Source organism: Falco punctatus (genome assembly GCF_963210335.1).
Source record: "Falco punctatus genome assembly, chromosome: 5".
NCBI lineage: Eukaryota > Metazoa > Chordata > Aves > Falconiformes > Falconidae > Falco > Falco punctatus.
Window position 1 is genome coordinate 34,493,266 of NC_137584.1, and position 26,955 is coordinate 34,520,220.

General features: G+C 41.0%; 2 protein-coding genes across 5 annotated transcripts in view; both read right to left on the reverse strand.

Moving 5' to 3' along the window:
• Window positions 1-8,553, reverse strand: part of WDR35 (WD repeat domain 35) — a 51,681-nt gene extending 43,128 nt beyond the window's left edge. For 2 of the 3 annotated variants that reach the window (XM_080389992.1, XM_080389991.1), the window contains exons 1-5: window positions 5,524-8,553; window positions 4,761-4,878; window positions 3,945-4,016; window positions 1,743-1,835; window positions 187-315 (exon numbers count right to left, since the gene is read on the reverse strand). In XM_080389992.1, the coding sequence (XP_080246118.1) occupies window positions 187-315; window positions 1,743-1,835; window positions 3,945-4,016; window positions 4,761-4,878; window positions 5,524-5,547 (436 nt within the window). In that variant the 5' untranslated portion in view covers window positions 5,548-8,553. The remainder of the gene's footprint in view (window positions 1-186; window positions 316-1,742; window positions 1,836-3,944; window positions 4,017-4,760; window positions 4,879-5,523) is intronic. The other variant, XM_080389990.1, reaches the window with a different exon arrangement.
• A 115-nt stretch (window positions 8,554-8,668) lies between these two features.
• On the reverse strand, window positions 8,669-25,816 carry MATN3 (matrilin 3). 2 transcript variants are annotated; one of them, XM_080389993.1, is made up of 8 exons: window positions 25,439-25,812; window positions 22,921-23,490; window positions 19,156-19,278; window positions 18,642-18,764; window positions 17,303-17,425; window positions 15,393-15,515; window positions 11,051-11,158; window positions 8,669-9,183 (listed from the first exon to the last, which is right to left on the reverse strand). In XM_080389993.1, exons 1-8 carry the CDS (start codon window positions 25,575-25,577, stop codon window positions 9,128-9,130), a joined length of 1,365 nt encoding a protein of 454 aa, XP_080246119.1. In that variant the 5' UTR covers window positions 25,578-25,812; the 3' UTR covers window positions 8,669-9,127. The 2 variants fall into 2 exon arrangements, with proteins under 2 accessions (XP_080246119.1, XP_080246120.1); XM_080389994.1 differs by lacking the exon at window positions 19,156-19,278 and having other exon boundaries at window positions 25,439-25,816.
• Window positions 25,817-26,955: the final 1,139 nt, after the last annotated feature.

Genomic DNA, 26,955 nt, shown 5'->3' on the forward strand with positions numbered 1-26,955 from the left:
ACATACTACAAAATCAAAAATAGGATGCAAGTTACCAATGTAAAAAATAAAACAGCTTAAGCAAGTCAAAGCAACAATTAAAAAGTAACTATCAATTGTATTTATCTAGAGAAACAGAGCCACTATGTACATAATGCTGAAAACAAAAGCTATGTAACACCACAATTAGTAGAGCTTAAATTTTACCATCCACTGATCCAACAATCACAGCTCCATCTTCATATACAATACAAATCTTTTGTCCATCAGCATTCCAGCTCATACTTCGAACAACAGATTTATTTCTATTGTTAATCATCTCTTCATACCAAGCACCTATTAGTAGTGAATGAAAAATTGAGTTATACTTCTGATTTGATAATCCTCTAGTGGAGTCAAGGTACATACTAATCACTGAATTCAAAGAGAAAAATTACTCTCAATTAGAAAGATACGCAAATAGAACTGTAATGAGATTTCTTAGCAATACGAATTCCTGACGTTGTTTTAAAAAAGCCCAAATACAGCACACAAAGTTTATGAGTTACCAAGCAATCAAATTTGGTCTTCAATGAAACAAGAGAAACCTGGGCTGCTTGTAAGTAAACGTAAGACAGTAGGTTACATACAACTCTGCAGTGTCATATACAACAAAGAGCTACAGTAGCAGTAAGTTTTGGAAAGGAATTAAAAACAACATTCTGTCCTTCCCATAGAACTCTTAGCAAGACTATGCTACAGTGTCCCCCAGACTACACAGATGTAATTGTTGTGAAACCTAGTGTTCAGGTGTGAGCTACTTTCAGAGACAGGAGCCAAAGACAGGAGAGACCCTACAGGAAGAGATCTGTGCTTGCATAATCTCAGAACTGGCAAGAACTAGGAAACATAAATGGAGGGAAGAACAGTCTTTGATAGGAATACATATTAAATAATTTACTGGTTCTTTTCCAAAATTAAGAGATTATTTCTGTGACAGTAGCCACCACATATCAGGCAGAAAGATCAATCAAGTGATATTCTTTATTCCTGAAATGAGAATCTGAGCTGAGATTTTATTTCTTTCCATTTTTCATTAAACAAAAATCCCCAAGAGAAAAAGAAAACCCTTTACTTTCATTCCCATATGTTGGAAAGTGTGTAATTTCACTGTGAGGTTTGCTGGCTTTCAAATTAATTTAAACATACCAGAGAAGTATACGGATGTGTGAAAAGGTCAAGAACAATAAAAGCCAATTACAGCAATACACTGGTTAGTCGTAATAGTTCACTGCCTTAATTAAACATTTCTAGAGATTGTTTTTATGAAAGTATTTAATTGATGTTCTAAGCAGGGTTGCTAAGTTCTTGTAGTTTTACAAACATGTCTATGCTTCATGTACTTTGCAGAACTGTTTAAATATTACAAAGATATCCAGAACAGAACCTACACAAAGAAGCACTGCTTCCTGGGTATTTTTTGTTCAATATACTATATTCCTCCAAGGGAGGAACACAGATAATAAATTTAGAGCAGTTTACCAAGCATATGGCTAAGGTAGCTCTGGAGGACAAATGTCTTTTCATATGTAACTACACTATGAAAAATGTAGACAAGTATTACAATAAAAACTTGGAAATTGTTTTAAATCTATTTTGAGCCTTACAGTCTGCAAACTAAGAAGTCTGAAAAACAGTTTAAAAAATTGCTGAAAAGGAAAATAGGAAAATGTTTTTTACAAGATGGAATATTATCCCCATCTCAAATTTAATCTGTAGAATACCTTTATACAGCATCCACACAATGATGAGTCCATTTTGATCACTAGTAGTCAGTTTTTGATACTGTTCATTCCATGTCACCACTTGCACGGAACCTAGAAAATTATATAACTTCTTTTTTTTATTTACATCATTTAAATACATTAATAAAAAACACCACATCCAGCTTAATCAACCTGGAGCCTATCAGAAATTTGCACTGCTGACTTCGATTTAGTTTTAGGCATTCTTTCTGTATCACTCATTTCTTCTTTCAAAATTCAGCTAATGGGCTCCTTTTGCTTCCGTATTCACCCACTTGAGTAACATCCTCTCCAAATTCTGTTCAGAATGTTGCTTCAGTACATAAACCCCAAATCACAGTTTTGCGGTTTCTGACCGCCTCTGACACATTAATCTGGGAAGCTGACAAAACTTGTCGTAAATTTTGTTTTTTCCTTCCTCTTACTAACTTGATCTTCAGTAGGGTTGCACTTCTAAAACAAAATTTCCCAATCACCAAGAACAGCACTCTACAATCAATTCCTTCAGACCATGAAGTCTCATATGGGATCCTACTCATACATATTTGACTTGAAACATCTTCAAACTGTTTCTATGCAGCATCTTATTTAATTGGTTCAACACTGAATTGCCAACTTCAAGCGTCACATTATTTCATGCCCTCACCACTAGCATTCCTCTTTTTTTTCTCCTAACATTTCCTCTGAGTTTTTTCCATTTTTTCAGCATTTCCATCATTTATCAACAGATGCGATCAAAGATATCCTGAATGAATTTTTCAAAGTAACAGTAATCTACTTCAGAATTGAAGACGTCTGTTCAAAGTATCCACTAAATCAACTTCTCACAATTAATTTTTTAGATCATTTTTAACCAGGTCCCTAAAAATAACCTGACTGTTGGCAGGTTTCAACTGCAAATCCTCAGTAAAAAAACATTTCGTCAAATAGCATAAGGATTTTACCATTCTCTTCATATCCCATTATCCATAGATGGTGACAACTTAACATTTCTCACATGAGAGTTTAATTCCTCCCCATCCAATTTCCCTGCATTCAGTTTTTACTTTCACACACTATCCTTCTCTAGCCTGTTTTCTAACCTCTCTAAACTTTGTCTGTATACTATACTGCAGTCTATGTTTATACACATTCTGTAATTTGTCAATAAATGGAAAATTAAGATATATTTAAGACAGAAATCAGGTTTACTGAACTACCTTTGATTTCTTCAGAAGGGAATGTAAAGCTACCATAACATATAAGCAAATCTTACAGACACTATAAAAAAAAAAAAGGCTTATCCACATGTATCACTAGAAAAAACAAGGCTTTTAGTCTCATTTCTGATTTAACCTATTGTACAGAGCTTAAAACTTTGTATATACAGTGTATACAGTGTAAAAGAAAATTGTTCTTTTTTTTTAAACCACAGTAGATTATTGTTTAACTCAGCAATTCCAGCATCAACTGCCCATTAGTTTAGCTTTTCTCTTCTGCTATAAAGCACTCTTTATCTGTCATCTACCAAAGCAGTATGTGAACAAATGTATAATGATCTTTTATGTAAATACCTAAAAATATATTCTAGTCCCATACAACTATCCAGATTAACCATGCTGAAGTCTGAGATAACAATTACTATACCAGTAGCACTGCCTGATTTTTTTTTAAAAAAAGGTCCCTCTGTAACATAACACATACAATAGCATCATCCACTGAAACAGAAACCAGTATTTCCTTCTCAGGATAATAACTGGGAAGCAAATAATTTGGAAAAAGCAAGGCCTGATGTAAATACAAAACAAGTTACACTGTAATTTCAAAGTTCACAGACTTAACCTTGCAAAATACATAAGCAAACTTTAAATTGTAACAGACAGAGCAGAGCTTGGTTTATGCAGCTTCCATTCCATGTCATACATACAGTATCAGCCAGAAGAACTGAGGTAAGGCTAGGTAAGTTTCATTCTCAACCCAGTAATTCACTGTCAAATCATGAAAAATTTACTGTAGGTCTTTCATCAGATAACTTCGTAAAAATAGATAGCCAAGCTGTTATATACCTGAGTTGAATATTGATAATCTTTATTTCAAGCTTATAATAAAAAGTTACAGCAAAATTATTCTATCAACTTCACAAAATCTTGTATTTTTTCTTTATTCTAATCAAAAGTATGTTAAATGCTCAAATACACTTACCACTATGACCTTCAAGAGTTTGATTCACAGAAAGATTGCTAGGAGCTGCAAGTCCCTTTATTTTTGCTTCATCTAAAAATAACAAAAATAGCTACAAAATAATTCTAATAAAGCATACATACTACTGTGCCTCTATCAATATTGCAGATCTAATCACTATTTACATAGATAAAATTATTCACCTATAAGTAAATTCTAACCACAGGATTAATTTTCCACCCCTCAATTCAACATGTTTGCTAGTCATACCATACTCATACTCAACCAAGTTCGCATGTTCTTTATGGCCTAGCATTTTTTCAAGAAGAAAACAAGAAAACAAACAAAAAACCCACAACAACTATGGCTATCACATTTTGTTACCTTCAGAATAAGGTTTAAAAAGTTTTGAAAATATACTGGATTTTACTTTTCTTGGAACATATTTATATAGAAGTAAAAAACCCCTGAGCTTACTCCCTAAAATAATGAAGACGGTAGAGAACATCCAAACAAAATCAAGAAATAACAAAATCAGTTAAAAAATAAACTGGAAGCCTATACAAACAAGAAAGAAACATGCCCTGAAAAGAAGCAGCACTGAAGAATGCTTCAGGAGATACAACAGGTTGACAAACTACATGTGTGCCATGTAAGACAAACTGGAAGTGTTCAAAAGAAAGTGACAGCACATTTAATGTTTATACAAATGTATGTACAGATTTAAAATATACACAATATAAAATATTGTCAAGTAACTTGTGGAAGTACTTATGCTTTCTGAAGTATGGTGGGTTTTGTTCTTAAAAAAAACAAAACAAAACAACCCTCATTTACCTGTCTGTGTTTCCAATTTTAAAACTTTCAGTAATCCATCCTCTCCACCACAGGCTATGAAACCTTGATCCTTATTCCAGGAAATACATCTTAATCGAACATTACCAGGAATTGCAATCTATAAAAGAAATATTTTGTTTCCCTACACAGTTGTAAGAATCATGTTTTATTTTAAAATACTCTATTAGAAACACCTCTAAGACACCTATGATAGCACACAAGATAAAATTATTTCTTCAGCACATGCAAAAAGGGACAGAAGACAACTAAAGCTACAAGCACTAGTGACACGGTGCAACACAACACTTGCAAAAATGGAAATTAACGCATGCAGTAAGTAATAAGAGGGCATCTTCAAAGGTGTGCACAGAAGGTGCAACAAAACAGGTGAGAGGTATCACGCAGCGCGCAGGGCTTTGCCACGAGCTGGTCTCCAGTTGGAATTATGTCCAAGGTCTCCTGGGGGGTGCAGTTGCTCAGGAGCCAGCTGAAGACCAAAGAAACCCCAAGCCCCAAACCCAGGCCGAGAGGGAGCGAGCAGGGCAGGGCAGAGCAGGGCACGCTCCGGGCAGGGACCAAGCCCACGGCCGCCCACCAGCGCTAGCGGAGCCGCAGCAGCCGCAGGCAGCGGGAGGGAGCCCCCAGGGTTCCCTCAGCGCCCCGAGGCCCCGGCCGAAGCGGGCAGGGGGAGCGGGGATCTCCGCCTGCCCTAGGGCTGCCTGCCCCCCCACCACCGCGACTTTCCGCCGTGCCCCGGGAGCACCTTCTTGCAGAGGTAGATGAACATCCCGGCGGAGCGAGGCGGGACGCACACGGCGCCTCACGGCAGCGCGGCGCAGCGGGCCCAGCGCGGCCTCCTCGCTAACCGCGTCACCCTGGCAACCGCCGCCGGAAGCCCGCCCGGGCCGCGCGCTCCGCTGTTTCCGGCAGCGGGAGACGAGAGATGCCATTAACGCGCCCCACGACATCAGGCACAAGCCTGCCGCTGCTTTGGGCTGGGGCCGAGCCCTGCCCCCCACCCCCTGAGGCGCCGGCAGCGCCGGGGGCACCGTCGCGGCCTGCTCAGGCCGCTGCCAGCCGCCGGCGGGTGGGCCCCTGAGCTGCGAGGTGGGCTGGGGGCTTGCCCGCCCCGCCACAGCCATTGACGGTCGTACTGCAGTTGGGTAGAAGGCACTTGGTAATTCGTTAATAAAGCGCACTCTGCTTTTACATCTAGGAAAACCTTGAAGCTTGCGAATCCCAAAGTGTTTGCACATAGTGTTTTCAGTGGTGTAGCTCACATCAAAACGTCCACAGAGTTATCCCAGCCGCAGGGCTGCCCCAGGCCTTGCTGTTACCTGAGGTAACTGGTGGCTGTGGCTGAGGCCACAGGTGTTGGATACCATTCCCGATCCTGGGAAGGTGCTGCCTGCACCCACTGCCAGGTCTGGTCAGTCAGTTCCACACGTACACAGATGAATAATGCCTTGGTTCAGGGGGTTAGAGAGGGTGGGCAAGCCCCATGGCTACTCTTACAAAGCTCTTGGACGCTGAGCAGTGTAGGAAGCAGGGGAAGGATCAAGCCTGGATTTGTGCCCACATGAGGGGTGCGGGGGGCTTCAGGAGCAGCCTGGCTCTGCAGCACTGACTCCGGGCTAGGTTGGACCCAGCTGCAAAAGAAATATTTTCCATACCAAAGCTGTTTTGTAGCTGATTGACAGAAAAGGGGAACATGGGAGATGTACAGAAGACAGTCGGTCCCGTGTCTTCTGCATCGTGCTGTAAAAACTCACCTGCCTGACATGGGAGAAATAGAAGTGCCATGTCTCCCAGGCCATCCTCCTCGTTTTCCTACTGGCTAAGAACTCTACAGTGCAATTATCCACAACACAAACACTGAAATATAAGCAATTTGTTCAATATCAAAGGAGGATCATGACAAACCCAAGTTGTGAAACCTGCATCTTGTCAAGTTTAGTGCTGTTCCCCTCTTCTCAGAGAGGCTATCTGGAAACACAGAGAAATAGAATCAGCCACAGGTTATCATCACATCATTTTTTTGAAGTTACTGAACATGCAACAGTGAGGAGCACTGGACATCCAGCTTTTTGACTGATGCCAACTTAGAAGCACATACATGAGATAGACACATAACACAAAGCTGGTTGAACCCCTGTAAGCATTTTAGAGCTGAATAAGACAGCTAAAAGTAATTTGGCAAATGCCTGTGGCCAGGCACTTGGACTAGTCGATCATTGTAGGTCCCTTCCAACTGAAATATTCCACTCTATTCTATTCTATTCTACTCTATTCAGAATAAAAATAAATCTAAAATACCGTGCAAAAGACGAAATTTTGGTTTTTTTTCATAACCATTCTCTACATTAAAGTTCTACTGCCCCAATAATTAAAACAGCATAATTACTCATTCCATATCAACAAGTACATAAAATGTTCAGTGAATAGGACATACTGATATGTTCTATTTTAAAGAAATCGCTTATATGACCTTGGAATTTTGCCTGGTGCTCACAAACAGAAAGTGAGACAAGATAATTGCTCAGAGGAATTGAACACTATCATTTGCAACATAAAATGGAGCTATGACTACTAATGCATGAAACAAAGCCTGGCCAGCTAACAGCTTGCAAGACACATCTGGCCTGCAGGACAATTTTCCACTATCATATAAAATCATACTTCTTATCTGACAGCTGGCTTTAATGTAAATGGGACTGTTGTCATCCACTCCCAATTGCCAAGAAGTTGAAAAGTCTTGCATTAGATATACAACTTGTTTATTCTTACCAATTATGGAGGCCAAGGCATACTTCTGGCCCTATAAATCCTGGTATAATACCCGTGTCTAAGCAGAGGATGTGAAAGTAAGCAAAGTGCTGAATATAAAACTCCATGACTTACAGAAAAAATATGTATACATAGCACTTTGAGGAAGCAAGTGTAGCATAGCTAGGTTGGCCCATGCTAACTTTAATTGAACTACAGCAAATTAGTATCAGTGTGGTCACATCACAAAATATCAACCATAGACCAATCCAGCAGTCTTGGAGAGTTTATAGTCACATTTTTAGCCCTTGATGAAGCTGTGTCCCATGTTCAACTGTGCTAGCTAGTGTTATATTGTAACTTAACATTACTATATAGACATACCTAAAGTCTCACTCGCATGTGCAATGAACATGATAACTGAACTTCTGCCCACCAATTTTCCTTGCAATTGTTGGTATCAAATACATGCAGGGCATGAAGCAAGCACAGGTGGTGTTATAATATGTCCTCAGCATACTAGCTACTGATAGAATACTTTGTGTAATTAAATTGCAAAGCTTTACAAATATGTTGGATTTTTCAATTCTAAATAAATAAATAAATAAATAAATAAATAAATCATAGTTTTGACTCCATCTTCAAATTTATCTAAATACAGTTTCTAAAACATTTGGCTGATTATAAATGCCAAGTGTGCAAAATGAGTGGATTCCTTCAATAATTAAATGTTTGAATTGTTAGCTTTTGTGTTTATCCTACAAGTCCAACTGACATAAGTAGTCTCAGTAAAGTCTGTGGTATGACAGCAGGAATGACTGACTAATCACATAAGGAAATCTTGCAAGATAAAAACCTTAAACTGGAGGACATCTTTCATCCTTTGGAGTATTAAACAACATTATTAATACTTGAAATTACTATCAAACCTTTTATTTATATTAACAAGGACTTCTAGGTTTTAAAATCAAATGGTTCTTTTTCCAAGTATGTGACTTGGGGGTAGTATCCTGTTTATTTCTGTGGATTTCCTCCATTTTTGCCTCCTTTATCTCTGAGGTTTTGTTTCCTTGTTTTCATTAAACTTTTTTTCATAACACATATTCCTGAAGTTGTATAGAATAAAACTTCCAACATCAGTGTGCATATCATACTTTATTTTATTGAAACAAGTTACAAGACCCCAACTTACTTTCTCATTAATGGACAGAAGATGTGGTCACATTTTTAGTCTGCCTTGCCATTTCACAGTTTTATATAATGTGATATACTGTGTCTATTCATTTTTTCTGTACTTACTTTTAAATAAGAGAATAAAAATGCAGTTACTGCAGAAAAGCAGTACCTGCTGTAATACTTGTAGTACAAAAGTGAAGCCACAGCAGGTACAGGTAGCCTTATGGTTATAAAGTGACTGTACATGAAAATCCTCAGGGTCACTATATTTTCAAGACTGTGGTCTTCCTGGAGTCTTCCTGGCATTTGTCAATAATAACAAACCAACTGCTGTTTTGTAAGCTGTGCAACAAAATAAAGCTTGCTGAATGCAGTAAAAAGGATTGATTCTGAAAGATTATTTTAAAACTAAGTAGAATGATAGCTCAGACAACCTGCTGTCTGCCTTGATATGCCTGCAGCTTCTCAGACACTTCATCTAGTGGTCAGTTGTTAAGGGCAATAAGATAGATGGCTATAAGGTTTGTTTTATTCACAATCTTTCTCATTGCTGCATTTTCAACAAACAATCTCTCTTCTAGATGAGGTCAATACATGCTTGAACCAGAGGTTGCAAAACATGTTAGAGATCTGTCAAGGTCTGGCAACTTCCAAAATGGTCTCAACAACTTTAATTTCTTGGAAGTTGGACCAAGTGACACTCAGGGCTCAGGAGCAGCACAGGTCATTGTCTCTTGCTTCTTTTTCCAGGTTGCCTTGAAAGGGTGCTAGGGATACAAATTGCCCACCAAAGAACAACTTTGAAAGAAAGCCTCAGTTCTTTGTAACAAAGTATATTCCTAACTTGAAACCACTGCATTTTCTGGCTTAACATTAGCTCTCTGGGGCAGAAAGACCGATCTCTGAAGGACATGCTACTATTGAGACGTCATTACAGGTTTAATTATCTCGGTGTTCAGTTTTAACTACTTAGATTCCCTGGAATTATGTATTATAATCCAAGGAAAATCAGTCTTCCCTTCACCTTTCCCAGGCAGATAAACTGAACTCCAAGGACACTACAGGAAGAGGGATTCGCAATTAGAGCTTACAAAAATCACTTTGTATTTATACAAGAACTGTGAAAGTCTTGTGCCCTTGGCAGAAATTTTCATTTGACTTTCAGAAGCTTTGGGAAACTGAAAAATTCATTTATCTGTATAAATGACAAGTTCACGTATAAAACTCTACTAGTTTTCTCTTCTCCTTTGATTAATCCTAAATACCCCACTCTTCCTTGATTTTGAAGCCCCAGGGGTCAGGATGAAAACCACAGTGCTCCTCTAAATCAAATCCTATTTGAACAAGAGCACCTTTTACAGAAAAAAAAAAGTATGCAGTCTCAAAAATTTCCACTGATGAAAATCTACCACAATCCTTGGTAAATTGTAACAGTGATCAACCACTGTAACTTCTAAAAATTGTGCCTTATGATGAATCACAGCTTGCCCAACTTTATCTTCCAGTTATTAGTTCCTGCTGTGCCATCTGAGGGCATTTATTCCAGCATTCAGGTTTGCTGGGGTAACACAGAGTTCACCACTTTCTCTTTTTTTGGGGGGTTGGGGTTTTTTTTGTTGGTTTTTTGTTTTTTCTCTCCCACATGTTTGTGAAATGTTTAATCTGGGGGCTGACTACATTTCTTTTCACTGCCACAGGCGCCACACTGCAGCAAATGAAGCCAGCAAATTCCAGCACAGCATAGCTGGCACCCACCAGCCTGCACTTCAGATACTGCGTGGACCCAAATCTTGCCTAGTGGCTTCAGCCTCAGCACCCTACCTTGCAGCTCTCCCATGCTTATATACCCTGGCAGCTGGATATTCATACGCTAGCACATTTTCATGGAAAAGAAAGTGGTGGTTGAAAATTGCTTGTGACAGCACCTGCCTGTGGAGGGATGCAGAGGAATACCACAGCGAAAGGGACTGTTGTTGCACTGCCTCTGAAGTTGTCTTGAAAATTTGGGGACATAAGAGGAGGGCTCAAAACTGAGCATTTGCTATTCAGTAAAAGTCATCTGGAAGAATTATGAATAGAGCAGTGCTTGATGTTCCACACAGCATATATAGTGTAGGACATGTGGCATATGCATTTTATCTGCATCTTGATAATAAAGCCCCTCAGTGAAATGTGAAAACATAGTGGTATTTGCAACAACCAAGATTTTGCTCCATAACATTTCCAAAATCACCACGAAAATGCTTTCTATTTTGAGCAATGTTCCTTCCCTAGCTTATATCAAAACAGCTGCCTCTAAAATAACAGTAAAGAGGTGAATGTATAAGATCATGTAAGAAAAAGGATATATTTTGTGGACAGAGCTTCAAGGCGTGAAGTGACTGAGTCTTGCAGGGCAGCTATGGCTTCACACTTACAGGACTCTTCAGTTGTTATGAGACTGCTTGTTATGGCTCCTAAGAAAGAAAACAGCATTTAGAATATTTATGACTATTATCGAACACTTAAATCCCAGGAAAATCCTTGATTTTTCAACAGGAGTTGAACTCATGCTGTGAGACTACAGCAAGCACCAGGGCAGCCAGGAAGGAGGGACAGCAGTGAACAGGGACCAGTGTGTAGCCAGAGACAAGTGTCATAGTTCACAGGCAAGAGAGAGCTTGACTCTAACCAAGGAGGAGGCAGAACAGGGCGTTCCTCGCCTGCCTACCTGGATCCTCTGCACTCATTAAATTTGACGATTATTGAGCAAAATATAAGAAGAGGTCTGAGTGCAGGGGCCAACCAGCCTCCCCCATCAACTCTAATTGCTGGAGAGAACCTTCCCTTCACCTGTTACCTGTCCCTCTCATCCAGAATATCCCCCATCCCAAAAGGTAGGGCACCCTGGGAAAGAGGAGGAGGGTGTTCAGGTGATGCAGACTGAACCTGTGGTCCAGGTCTTCATCTTGTGAGTAGTACTTTGACCATCAGACTATCCATACAGGAAGGCCACTGGCATCACTGTAAACAGAATCTATTCAATTAGATGTATTTAAGGCCATGACTAACTTGTTGGGCTTCTCTTCAGAAGAATGATAGAATCATAAAATGGTTTGGGTTGGGAGGGACCTTCAAAGATCATCTTGTCCAAAACCCCTGCCATGGGCAGGGACACCTTCCACTAGACCAGGCTGCTCAAAGCCCCATCCACCCTTGCCTTCAACACTTCCACAACTTCTCTGGGCAACCTGTTCCATTGTCTTGCCATCCTCACTGTGAAAAATTTATTCCTCATATCTAAATGTATCTAAATAGAATCTAAATTCTACTTATCTATACAAAATCAGGGTTGCTGTCCTGTCAAAGCTGGATTGTAATGACATTTGGGGTACCCATCACTCCCAATCACAGAACTTCTGAGAATGCATTAGTCCCAAGTTAAGCCTCCAGGAGTTTTGCAAGCCAAGCAGGAAGGCACATAGTGATTTTAGGGACATAAAACCAGCCAGTGTCAGAAGTTCATCTGTTTGCATCGGTTTCTGAGATGTGGGTGGAATTTAGATACCTAAGTCTCAGCCTGGGAAGAAATTAGAAGAATTTAATTTACCACTTGGTAAATAACACAAAAATGAAAGCAGGAACACATGTATTAATTTTAAATACGAAGCAATAGAGGTTCAGCTAAATCATCAATGTGTATCACCCCACAAGTATTCTTCACTTGTAACACTGGCAATACGCATACATAGGGATTATCATTTTTTATTCAAGAGGTGTGAACATGAGTCCATCCCAATGTCACATGAATATGGATGGAGGGAATAACAATATGCAAATAGGCCCAAACGAATTTAAAATGTAGTAGAAAGGTACAGCAATATATTAATGGAGGTGCTGGTTAGTATGACAGAGAAGTCATCAATCTCAAACATCGCCATACTCCACAGTGGTTCCATTGGATCTGTTCCTAGGGCTTGCCCTCAGTCTTCCAGACTCACAGGGGACCAGCCTCAGCTGTTCCTAAAAATTCCTTTTTTTCCATAATCTACCACAAAACCAGGGATGATCACAAAGGGCTCAGAAAGATCATAATTTCATTGTGGTATAATAACATCAGGCATCAGCTGATGGTTCTGAGTTCTCAGCTACATGAAAGGCAATTTAATCTCACCTACTAGAAAGTAAGAGTTATGGCAAGCTGTACCACTTGTTGCAGAACAAACATATCAACAAGTTTTCTAGAGGTATTACTTGTATGTAATACCTGTCTCTTCGTACATGTTTTTTTACGTTGCTTGCAAAGGTGTTGACTGCAGATTATTCAATTATTTTTTCCATAGATATATAAACACATAGCTAATGAATGCCAACAAATTATGTGAGCATTGTAACAGAAAAACAATAGAAATATTATACCTGGATACAAATTTTCTTGTTTTTCTGAATTGTTTTGGTTTCTTTTTTTGTTTATCAATCATGCCATTGATATATCCATATTACAGGGAAACTGCAAAAACTATGAACAGATTCAGTTCTAGCAGTGCAGAAATTTGTTTGTCTTACAGCCAATGTTGAAACTGGTGTCTCCTTGATTCCACTGAGCCTGTATTTGTTCAGCTCCCTCCTTTGGAACATTCCACCAGCTTTATGGTCAACGTAGAAAAAAGAGCTGTTCAAAAGTCAGCTGGAGGAAGGCCAGTTCAAAATATCACACCAACACAGTTGGTTTCCAACTAACTGCCAGTTAATTTTTTATGTTTGCATTTAAATTCTCCAATGACAGATACAGATCCTCCTTGGATTATGACTATTTTAACAAAATTACTTTTCCAACCAGCTTTGGCAACTTCCCAAGTGTACCCTGAAGTTTTCTAGTCCTTCTGTGAAATTTAGAGTCTTCCAGTATCTGATACTCAAAATCCTGGACACTCACATCGCCACTGGGATGCCCAACAATTCATACAAAACATGCTAGAGCTGTGTTTTTGCACTGCATTTATATTTATGTCCAGACCTACAAAAAAATTACTATTTTTGCTGATGGTGTTTGGCTATATCCACCAGTTTCATAACTTTGCTCTTACACAGGGTCCTTAGCCACTTGATGAAATGGCAAATTATTCCTGCTCTGAATCAGAGATAGGATTACGTACCTCTTGAGGTCCCTTCCAACCCAATTTTACTTTGATTCTATATCAAATGGTGCAGAGGTTCTGCCAAGAGTTGATGCCATTATTGCCCATCTGAAGGCGAGTCAGCTGGTGAGCTCACATCTGCCCCACTCAGCTTGGAGGAGCGGACAAGAACATATGGTTTAGCATTGCTGTGGTTCTTCTAGCACCAGTTCTGTTCCCCTCTGGCTTCCCACCACCCTCCAAGTGGTGGTACACAATTAAGTCCCATGCTCTGGAGACATATACCCCAGAACCCTGTCTTGCTAATCCTCCCAATTATTCCCATTTGATAAAGAAATGCAGATTATAACAGATCATTTTTTTTAAATCCAGTGAAGCCCTTAAATGTGTCATGATAAGTAAGAGTCAACTGCAGTTTTAAATACAGTAACTGCTATAATTAAACAAGAAGGACCAAAATAGCTCAAAATGTAGTGGAAACAGGAAGGAAAGAATGGAAAGGGATTATATTTTCAGGGAGTCTGTGAGTTGATGGAATGTTTCTCAAACAGATTAAAAGGATTTAACATATTAAAGAGAGGCGCTTCATTAAATAAATTCAGTAAAAAACACAATAAATTATTACTTGAGCATGTTTTCTCATCTGGATTTAAGGTGAAGCCTTCATAGCAGTCACAGGTGTATGACCTGCCATTACTCACACAGACCTGCTCACAGCCAGGGGCTCCTGCTGCAAACACATCAGTTCCTACAGAACGCATTTTGGAGACACAGTTACCCGAAAACAAGGTAACTTTTTTTTAATGCTTCCCAACAGCAATGCTTTTCCATGCTGGGAGCCTCTCTTATGTGAATTTTTCCAGGAACGACTGAGATGTGTAACTGGTCTTGCCTTGGAGCAGCAAGACAAACTAATTGCCTTACAGGGGTCTCCCTCAGTCCTTACTTTGTACAGTCTGTGCTCACTCTGACTGCAGCTGCCTGACCTCACCAGCCATGAGGTGCCAGACCACCTCCAAACATATGCTAGGAAAAGTTTCCAGTACACAATAACTTTACAGTAAGGAGGCCAGGAAAGAAAGAAACACTTCCAAAATTATTACATTTTCACTATAACGCAAAGTCAATGGGAAGCTAAAGAAGCAAACAGCAATATGAAATTCAGCCCGAGGGGAGGACATCACCTCAAACTGTCTCCTGCATGGTAGTATGCAGATTCCACAGTATTGCAAAGTGTGTGACTAGCCCCAACTCTTCTCTCTTCAATTATTTCTCAGTTTGGGTTTGCTGAATATTGCATGATTTTTTAAAATGCAGTGAAGGCCTTAGTTATAACATAATAAAGAAAGACCAAATGGTAAGCAGTTACTAGCATTGTTGCATATAAAGTGCTTTGTATCTCTGAATGTTGCTCGAAGTGGAAAAGGCAGAGTGGCATAGAACTGTCTTGTAACACTTGCACGCATGTGAAAGTTTCTCAAAGAGATCTAAATAAATGAACCTGCTAATGAGAGCTATTTCAATACATGTACTTAGCTGGGGAGGGTGTGGGGGAACAGCAAGCTGCTCTTACTTGAGCAAGTCTTCTTGTCTGGATTCAGGGTGTAGCCTTGGTAGCAGTCACAGGTATAGAACAGATCATCTCTCACGCAGACCTGCTCGCAGTCATGCCTTCCAGGTGCACACATGTCGACAGCTGAGGAAGGCATTTGAGAAGAGAAGAATATTAATCAATACCCAAACTTCAGCCTTTTTAGTTGGTGTTGGCAATTTCCACTTGCAAACATTTGGATTCAAACCAGGATGTTTTTATTGCATGTCAGCATGCTATTAGCTATAGTAGGGTATACACAGTCCGCTGTAGTGTGACTATCAACATCACAAAAATAATACAATTTTTGGAATACTGGTAACACTTTTTTTGCAGTTGTAACAGATTGCAAAAGGAACTGAACCAGCAGTGGCCCAGTTACAAATGAATTATCCAAAGGAATATCAGAGAATAAATAACTGGATTTAAAGAGACTATTTGGCCTTATTTCAGCTGTAATTGAGTTGGATAAGACACTGTTTTATGGAATGAAAAGACCATAAACAGAAAAGTATAAATGGCTGCTAAAAAAAAAGAGAGACGTGGCACCTGCTGCCAGTTACAAAGTGAGCACTTTAGGTGTGAGGTTGATGTTTTCTGCCAAATTTAACACGTCACCTCTGAAAGGACAAGCTGAGAAGGAGTTCCTATGTTTGGATATCTTTGCAGGAAGGGAAGGGAGGAAGAAAGGGAAGGGGAGGGGAGGGGAGGGGAGGGGAGGGGAGGGGAGGGGAGGACCCCCTCCTGGACCTAGATGACTTTTATTAAATCACAAAGACCTGGATGGCCGAGAAATCATTAGCAGCATACTGCTAAATGAGATTCAAAAGGAAAAATAAGAAAGCATATTAGGGAAATAATCTGGAATTTGACTATGCAGGGGGAGAATCAGTGTTATGAAAGGAGGTTTAGAATTGGACGCCCAAAGGAGATGCCTAGCTGTATTCACATTGCCTCACAGATATTTATGGTCTTTATATAATGCCAGGTAAAAGTCCGTTTTAGGAACTATATTTACAAAATCAGCTCCTAAACTAGGCAAGAAGAAATACTGAGGCCCTCTAGCTTCACTTCTTCGAGATGCGAGACCTGTAACTTAGTTGGAGAGATTTGCCTAGGAACTCCTGGAATTGAAAGCCTTGGTTCAGCACTTTGTCACACAAAATGTAGTAAGGAAAGGGATTATGAAGGAAGTGGAAAAAAGGATTTTACATAACTAAGTCATTAATGAGACAACCAAAGAGATGAACAGTGAAGTTCAAATCCCAGTCAAGGAAAATTAATATAGAATACATATTAATTTGTAGGTACTATACTTACACATACATGTTTAACTACCAACTAAATCTACACTCCTATCCTCTCAGACATCAGCACTGGGGAATAACACTTCCTTTCACCCTCTAGAGCTCTCAGGCTGGAGTATTTTTTAAGGTTCAAACACACCCACCAGAGTGATCATACTCATGATGATACAGACTGTCATCTCTCTCCCAGCACAGTCCTTGCTCTTCTTCATCTTTCCCTTGTGCTGCTTGGCTGAAGAGTTTTCTGACACAGGTAGTACCCACCACATCTTCCCAGCAAATATATTATCCTTCTCTCTCAGGTGGATATGGCAATTCATGCTTCATGGATGTGAAAATACTGTGAAGTCCTCAGGGAAATGCCATATGGTATTTTAATTATACCAATTACAAGCTTCACACAACTGAAGAAAGCCATGGATCTCAAATTATTACAGGACATAGGAAAAAATAAAAGTTGTACTGTGTTTTCAGGAGCAGTACAGAAACTCTTGGACAGCTTATCAGAAAATAACATAAATTAACCTGATTTTTAAAACCTACTTGCTTGTAGCTGAACACAGTATTTCCTTAATCAGGTCTTACCTGAGCAAGTCTTCTTATCTGGATTCAGAGTGTATCCTTCATAGCAGTTACAGTTGTAGGATCCACCATTACTCATACAGACTTGTGCACAATCATGCCTTCCAGGGGCGCATATGTCCGTGGCTGTGGTGAACCACATTTTGAAAAAGAAACCAATTAATGCCTCCAAGACACTCAAATGTTTAAAATGCTTCAACATTTACAATTACATTTTAATTAGGATTCAATCGGTGCCCTACTGTATCATTATATTATGCTGCAGACAACTGAATTCAGTTACTAATTATTTAATGGAGGAGGCAGATACTGGGACTGCAAGACATTACTATGCCACATCTCACGTAATTCTGATTTTCATCAGCAATTCTAACAGTCCTGAATATCCCCAGGAGGACTGAAGCTAAAACACCATACTGAAATGAGCCATAACCCACCACGTGTCAAGGCAGAGTTGTTTCTTGCAATATTAGCAGTACCTATGGTGAATTCAAATTTAAATTCATATTTTCATCCATGAGCTGAAGGCAGGCACAAAAAGCCAGACATGATATCTAGAAATGCTATTAAATGGCAAAAAGATATAAAGCCTAGCGAGAAAAAACCCAACAAACAAACAAGCAGGAGCACTGGAATGTTATGTTCTCTCTTCAGAAATGAGTAGAAACTTCAGTGAGAAGAATGTTTATGTGCTCTCAGAGGGAGGGATGCACTTACCAGTTATAAAATAGCTACCCTAAGGTTGGTGCTGCTCAAAACTTCCCATTTAAAGAAATAACTCCAGAGAAGTATTTGGGGGGAAAAGTGTTTATAGTAGGCTCACTTTTCAGGATGCCAGTGCAAGGAATAGGAAAGGAAGAAGCTGCTGCCAGTGTAAGACTGGGGTCGCTATATAGCACAGCCCTGCACAACTTCGGAAGCAGAAGCAGTAAGCTGCAAAACCCCCTGCATTTCAACAGGAGAGATGGAGACCACGTGGAATAATCATCGGGTTTTAAGATCTCTATGGACTAGTGCCACCACTCTCCAGTGGAGATACAGTGCTGGTGGGCATCTCCAAAATAGGTTCATCCTCCCCCAGGGACTAAGTGATGTTTATGAAGTATAGTGAGGACCACAAAATGGTTAGGTAAGTGCCAAACTGCAGTTTTTTAATCAACACATTTAAAGAAAAATGTAATTTTATTGTTATTGGAACCAAGTGGAAAGGCTACAGGTAAATTCTATTTTAAGAGTTGATGTCTGTAAGTGATTTTTCAACTAGCAATAATGAGGGTAACTCACAGAAAACATGTCCATGTCTCCATGAGTTTCATATATTAAAGTAGCCTTTAGTTCTTACCTGAGCAAGTCTTCTTATCTGGATTCAGGGTGTAGCCTTCATAGCATTCACAGACATAGGATGTGTTGTTACTCACGCAGATCTGATCACACTCATGCCTTCCAGGTGCACACATGTCCACAGCTGCAAGATGCATGTTAGAGAAAAAACTCATTATTAATAGTTTGGGATGGAGTGCATATTTACATTTTTAAATGTATTTCTATTTGGAATCAGCTCAGAAATGGCAATAGTAACTGAAGGCATTAGAATAAGTGGTAGGAGAAAATGTCTATACAGTGTCTAGATCTGAAGACTTTGTTTTGGCATCTGGCCCTAATGAAGGATGGTGATGGAAACAAACTACTTCTCACCAGTACTTGCAGCAGACTTTTATTTATTATTGGAGTTATTATTGAAGAAGATACAGATGTTCACTGTTTCAACAGAAGTACACAAGTAGCTTCTCAGATCCAGTTATGGTATTAAAAAGTGATTTTTTTCTAGCTGAACACATTTACCAAAGGAGCAATACCTGAGCAGGTTCTCTTATCTGGATTCAGAGTGTAGCCTTCATAGCAATCACAAAGGTAGGTTCCGCCGTTACTCACACAGACCTGCTCGCAGTCGTGGGTCCCAAGTGCACACACATTCACAGCTAAAAAGGGCATTTACAGCAAAAGTATTTCAGTCATCCCAAAGGAAAGAAAAAGTAATTAATAATTTATGCTTACAAAAGTACATCTTGCACTGTTTGCTGGATCAGTAGTAGTAAATGTCACTGCTATGTCACTCACAGAAGGTTACAGGCAGCTTTTGCACCATGCTGTAGCCAGAAGAAAGAAGTCATAAATGACACCGGAACAACTACAGTGAAATAATTCACCACCTGAGGTGGCAGAAAGACAAGATGAATTGAAAAGTGTGCAAGGGAAAGATTGTAAGCATTTAGTAACATTACACTGGAGACAAGAACTTGGCAATGAAAATGACCTTCTGGCTTTTTGTATCCAGTCCCTTGCTATCACAGACAACCAGTTGAAATAATCTCAAAATCTGTCAGTCACATTCTCTGGCAGTTTACTAACTTCTGCTCACTGGCATACAATTTATGGATTCCTGCTGCACTGTAAAAAAACCTCCCATATAAACTGAAAAGCAACAGACGCAAAATGAAATTAAATAAAATAAACCAAACCAAACCAAAATAAAATAAAATCAAAGTGCAACAGAAACAGCGTCAAGACCAGGAGGAAGAGAAAAATTACTCAGAGGCACTGGGATAACACACTGCCTTCTCAGGGATGAAAAGAGTATCTGTGTAACGATGGTCCAGATGTATCAGCCAGCAAAGAAACCCATCACTGCAAGATGAGTATGTGAGCACTGCAGCTGCCTTGATCTATTGGATTTAAAAAGTCAAGACCAAGAGAGGATATGGAGGAAGTTCCTACAGTGGGGTGGCTTTACAGACACATGAACTGCCTAATGGAAGGACAGTACAGAAATAATGTCCAAACCTCAGAGAACTGAGAAGCTGAAAACGTAAACTACAAATTGAGATTCAATTTTCAGGGACCGACTAATGCCTGAGCAAACAGTAAGGCTAGCTCATCAGACTGAGAAAACAGAAAACAGTGATAGGAAAAGCAGCATGATGGATGGCAGCTGACAGAAGTGTGTTGTGGTGACAGGGCAAATAAAATGACTGTTGTAATGCTGGGCTGTCTCTGAAATGCACTATATGTGCTGAGAGTGTCTCCCTTCACATATGGTCTAACTACATAACTAATTAACTTCCGACCAATTTTTCTCAAGTTTATTTAGCTTTGGATATGCTGCTTCTCTGGTTACCTCAAGATGCCCATTTCTCTCCACAGACTGTAAAGATACTCAATTAAGCTTAGATGATTTTTGGATGACTAAATTTAGATGAAGGAGAAAAGGGAAGGGGAGAGGGAATGAGGAAGAAAAAATGGTAGAGGAAAAAAGTGAGAAGGGGGAAAAGAAGAGGGAAAGGAAGGAAAGAAAGAAGGAGAAAATTAAAGGGAAAAGGAGAAAAATGAGAAGACAAGTCTGATATTACCTAAGATTTTACTTAGATGAGTAGTCACAATATGGATATGAAGTACCGGTAAAATCAAACTCCAAAGCAATAGTGGTGAGGTAAGAAATGAGAAGCAAGAGTGCTTGAATCTTCTCATGTATTTCTGAATGCAAGGCAACATTTCTCATTTTCTAAAACATGGGAGATTTAAATGTCCTCTAATAAGGTTGACAGAAAGGATGTCTTTTCTTTCCATTGGCAAAAACAAATCTCAAACTAAGGGAGTGTCTTTTCATTCTGCTGCACCCTTGGGAATAAGACAGAGAATACACCTCCATGGCTTATGAACAAAATCTGTGGGTGATATTTTCAAGCATAAGTGAGAAGCTCAAGACTCAAATGGTCAGATTTTTGTGGTAGGAAAGTCAGCCCTCCACCAACTTGGACACTAATCCAAGGCTAAGATTTTCCATCTCCAGGATGGTCACATGTTGAATGATGCCCTCAATGCATCAAGAACTTGATCTTAGCCAACTATTTTGCCCCTGAACATTAGTATTCCTGTTTTCAGTTCACCCTACAAACACAGTTATTTGCCTTGGCCCAAAGAGAATCCTAATTGTTACTGGTGAGTCTAGATTTCTAACCAAAAAGCTGTAAAAGACCCAGTTTACCCACACTGTCTTACAAGACCCTTTTAGACTAATTTGGTTTGTAGGAACCTTTTTAAAAACTATTCCTTGTACCATGTTCTTGTTCCCACAGATTTCATAAATTCATAAACACCACAGATTCAGGCTAATTGCATGCAGGCAACTCGGAGTTACACTGGAAGTGTGTATACGTGAGCTCTTTTTGGTTTATCCTCCAGCTTAGCAGGGTCGTAATTTCTATGATTCAGCACAATAAACAGTAGGGTTACTCTTACGAACAAGAGATTTTTCTTTGGTGCTATGAAAGGGCTTGCTTTGGTGAGAACATAGGTGGAAAATCCGTGCTGTGTTCACAGCAAACATACCAGTCCACCTAGGTGGGCACTTGTACCCACCACCAGGTACCAGAGAGAGGATCTGGTCGCATCAGCAACACATCGTGATGTCAAGCCAAAACCCAAGGCATTTCCTGTGTTAATTACTGGGCAAAGTGTCCTGTTTGCAGATAGTCCTACACATTTATTTCATACCTAGAAAAAGAGGTCTATTCACTTTAAACATATTCAACAGTTATTATGGTAATTTTTACTAAGGCCGTGAAGTAACAAAGTAACACGTTGCCAACCAAGTTCCCAAGGCAATGGCTGTTATTTTAATTCTCTTACAATGTTCTTTACACCTGATTTTACCCATTATTTGCTGGAGATTTATTTTACAAGTAATTTCCTTAGAATCTTACTAGAAAAATCTACTTCAAGCTTTTTGATTGTCAAAAAGTTGTCATCTAATTTTTGTGAGTAGGCCTGTGTCATAGCTATCTATAGGTACTTCTAAATACTCCAGATACATGAAGTTTTTTCCTCTAAATGACAGTAACAACCCATGCTGGCCTAGCATCATTAGTGGAGTTCTAGCCCAAAACGAATATACATCCAGCATTTTTCCAAGACCAGCCCCGAAAGACAAGCTAATTCAACCCATCCCACAGTTCCCTGTCTAAATCAAGTTGCAAGGAAAAAGAAAGGTGTGAGTCTGGCACACTGAAAAAGCCCAGCAGTGCCTGCAGAGTGAAAACCCATCCCGAGATGACCTGCTGTTATGCTTGGGCACTTCATCCTGCACCAAATTTCTCAAGCTAGCGTAGTGGTTCACCTGCCACACTGGTTTTCCTACTCTGAATCTACAAGGAGCCCTTCAGCGCCACACTTCCACCCTCCTTGCCTCCCAGTGAGATGGGAAAAAAATGAGCAGACTGCACATCTCCGGTGTACACTCTCAGTAAGTCAGTAAATACACGCCGCCGACTCCCAGCCAGACTGCCATGCTTTCTCTTGCACTGAATCGGACCAACTGCACAAGGAGGTCCACTGAAATCAGGTCTGTTACCTGCATGGTAAGGTCGCTATTCAAAATGGAAGGTCATTACTTGGCCTCCACTGAATAAAAGGGTTGGCTTGTTTGCACAACCGACGGCAAAGGAAATATTGAGATGTGGTACATAACACTTCTGAAAAAGAAAAACTTCTTTCTTAGGGAGTGGAACCACAGTAGGAGCCAAAAGGAGCCAAATTACACTACTGTCTTGAACTGACCACCTTACCACAGAAAGTCTCTCTGAATTTGGATGTCAGCTTTTCAATCACACCATAGGTCTCCACATAGAAGACGTGTTCATCCAGTGGTTCACTGGCCATTACCCTCAGGGACTGCATGTCTGCCCGGTCTACCCCAACGGCATAGATCTCAATGCCAGCTGTCCGGGCGCTTGCTGCCACATCTTGAACCTGGTCTTGTGGCCGTCCGTCTGTCACAACAATGACCACCTTGGGGATATTGAAGGTTGCTGGCCGGGTGCCCATTTCCTCAGTGAAGACTTCATCCATGGCAGTTTGGATGGCAAGGCCGGTCATTGTGCCAGCAGACAAGGGCTTGATGTGAGATATCGCCTCTTTCATAGATGCTTTATCAAAGTAGGTCCGGAGGGGAAACTCTACCTTGACAGTGCTAGCATAATTCATGACCGCCACACGGGTTGTTCTTTCACCAACATCCAGAGTATCAATCATTTCTGACAAAAAGATTTTCACTTTCTCAAATTCTTCAGGTCGGACACTACGGGAACTGTCTATGATGAAGACAAGGTCCAGGGGCCGGTTCTTGCAGGCAGTGTCTGTCAAGAAGGAAGGAAAACATTTCAGTCATCTCCTACACACGACTGCAGCTCTCCCCCTAAGGGCAATGAGAGCTGTCCTGGCAAACTACTACCAGTTAAATGTTGGCACTCTTGATTCTTTAGAAAGAGGCTTAAAATTGTAGGAGTAACACACTAGAAATTCTTAAATACTAATTTTGACAAGTAATAAATAATTGAACTTTTCTAAGCATTAACAAATAGATCCACATGTGAGCTCACAAAAATCTGTAACTATCCTTGAAAAAAAAGGTTGTAGTTTGCATGTAACAGCCAACACAGAAATGTAGCAATGATGTATAAATGTACTTCCTTTTTATTTTTGTAAAGATAAACCCTGAATTACATTTTTATAAGTTACAGAAATAAAATGGTAAAACAACTGGATAGATTACATAGTGAACAGATCCTAACTATTTTTTAGGATAGTAACAATGCTGATTATGAATTATTTCTTGTTTGTAATTCGCAATCCAAAGCCCACAACAAGAAGAAATAAAGGCCAACAGGAAAAAGATGCAAATGATGCTGTTATAAAGGCTTCTTATAGTAGGGAAAGCCTGCTTTAGTAGAGAAAAGTAGAGAGTACTTTAGAGTACTGCACAGTAGAGAAAAAAATGAACTTAATTATGAAGTAATTTTACATGTGAAAATGAGTATTTACACACATATTTCCAGCTTCCAAAATTCCTCACTGACATATGAATCTAGACAGAAACAGAAAAGCCATTGCTCAGATCAAAGAGAAGCATCACTTCTAGGAAGACAAAAAATAATCAATACAGCAACAGCAGGGAAGCTGAATCTTACACTCTCTGTCCTGGTACCTTGACCTGACATTGATGATACCATGTACTTGGTTTACACCATCAAGACATGGATTTATGTAGTTGGTTTATGAAAAACAAGACAAGCCAAAAGAAAGCTCTTGTATAGAAGAGACATTCTGGCTCAACAGTGCATTAAATAACAAAATATGAGGTGTTCATTTTGAATATGCTCCCCAAGAGGTGTTTTGGGAACCTGACACACCTCTCCTGGCTATCAAGTTCACTTTTATTATTCCATTCCAATTGAAATAAAAAAAATATCCACAAATCTCTTAAAATTAGAGGTGAAAACAGCACTTTTTTTGTTGTTTCAATGCGTTACTTTTTTTTTCTCTTGTGCAAGTGAAAAAACCAAATTGCATAGCTAGATCTTACTTCCATCAGGATACACAGTAGCAGAGTTGATTTTGCCTTTGAACAGAGTAACCCACCGGATGAATCCAGGACCCCATTCAGGTACATTACACATAATTCTACAGGCATCCCTTAACTCAGATTTTGCAAAAGGATTTAGAAGAATAGCTTTGTGCCCTTCGGGAAATTGAGAAAACATGAAGAAATGTTTGTGTGTGCATGCGTAGCTTAAGGTATGAAAGACAAAACACACAAGTGTTTGTCCTCAAAAAAAACCCATAAAAACCCCACACAACCAAATCCAGGATTTGTAGGCAGAACAATTCCCTTTTATAGATTAGGGAGAAAAAAAAAAACCAAACCACCCACCAACAAAACAAAACTTTTCAGCAACCTGATCCTTCTGTGCGTCTGAAAAGATGTTTCCAGAAAGGAACACACGTAGGGAAGTGATGCAAGTTTTAGAGATTAGCAAGGCCGGCTTTGCATAAAAAAAGTAGCCGGTGCTCCTGCCTGGGAGCGGACGGCCGGCGGAGCGCTGCCGCTGGAGCCGGGCGCCGCCGGGGCACAGCCCTCCCGCAGCCGTCAGTGACAGCCGGCGGTGGGACGCCCTGCGAGCAGAGCGGCAGGCGGCGGCGGCGCGGCCGGGCAGCGGCGAGCGAAGCGGGCAGGGAGCGAGGGGCGGGCACGGCCCCTGGAAAGGCCGCCCGGGGGGCGCGCAACCGGCCGCGGGTGTACGGTACCTGCCGCGGCGAGGCTCCCGGAGCGGCCGCCGGGCTGCAGGCGCGGGCGGTGCGGGGAGGCCCCCGCCGCGGGCAGCAGCAGCGGCGGCAGCAGCAGCAGCGCCAGGCAGCAGCCCCGTGTGCCGAGCGCCCGCCGCATGGTGCCGCCGCATGCCCCGCCGCCCACCCCACCGCCTTTAAAGCCGCCGGCCGCGCTCGGAGGCGGAGGGAGGGGGGTACGAGGGATGCCCGGGGTGGTATCGGCCCCCGCGCCGCCTCCCCGCGGGGGCTGGCGGCCCGCCCGCGCAGCCTGGCAAAGAGGGAAGGGCTGCAAGGGCTGGGGCTGAATTCGGGGAACTTAGGGCACAGTCAGACAGGGTTCCAGCGTGGAGGCAGGGGGAGTTGGAACAGAAACTCACCCTTTCTCCCTCCCCTGGAATGATTTGATCCACATCTGGTACCTTTGCACTTCCAGTCTCAGGGCTTTATCTCCAGTGCAGTATTTGCAAAGAATGGGAGAAAAAGCTGGCACAAGCAGCTGCCTTCCGCACTGCCAGAGCTCGCAGAGGGTGTTTTGCCTGGTGCCCACCACAGCAAATCCTGCCGGCTCCTATGGGAAGCCCGGTGTAGAACACATATCCGCTACCATCTCCAGCACAGTGTTTTAGAAGACACCTTTGCCGAAGCTGCAGTTGGTGTGTTGGACTGCAGGCCCATCTTTTTTCCCAGATTTAGAACAGGAACCACAACACCCCATCGCAAAACACCAGCAGCGTAGTCTCAGGCAGGTATTGACTCACTCAGAAAGTACCAGGTTAACTGCACAATCAGGCCACCATCACAGTCACAAAGCCTGCCAATAAAATCAGGGAAGAGGGAACACCACCCTCTGTAAAGAGGAAAGCCACAGGACGGGTGAAGCAGAGTACAATGGCTTTCATCTAGATGGGGCTGCAGCTCCGAGCTATGACAACACATGCACACACACCCCACGCAAACCTACAGCAGTGCCTGCTGCTGCCTAACACCACACACCCCTACGTTCACCCACCCATATTTCAGGAAGCCTCAACACCCACCCCCAGGTCCAGAGCGCTCTGCCCGTATCCACCACTTCCAAGTTCCTCCAACGCCCACTGACAACGGTCATACAGCTAATGAAGGACCAGGTTTTTGGCTTTGTTTTGTAACACAGCCTGAATCTCTCTCAGTGTAGATGGATCCAGGCCAGATCTGTGCTCTGGGGTCAGTATTTTCTGATGTAAATTTTCCAATGTAAATAATGTTGCAGTCCTACTGAGTGTCTGTCCTGCTCTTAATACCTGAGCTCATCAGGCATCAAGTTTGCCCTGAAAGCTAGAAGCTTCAAGCTTCCAGTACAATTACCTTTACCCAGCTTATACACAAGTAGCAATCAGAGAAGTAGAAGACAACCAAGTGCTTCAACTGCAAAGGCTGCAACACAAGCTTATTATACGTTAAAGGAAATCCATTTTCTCCACCAACAGGAGGCCTCTTGCTGAAGAACACAGATCAAC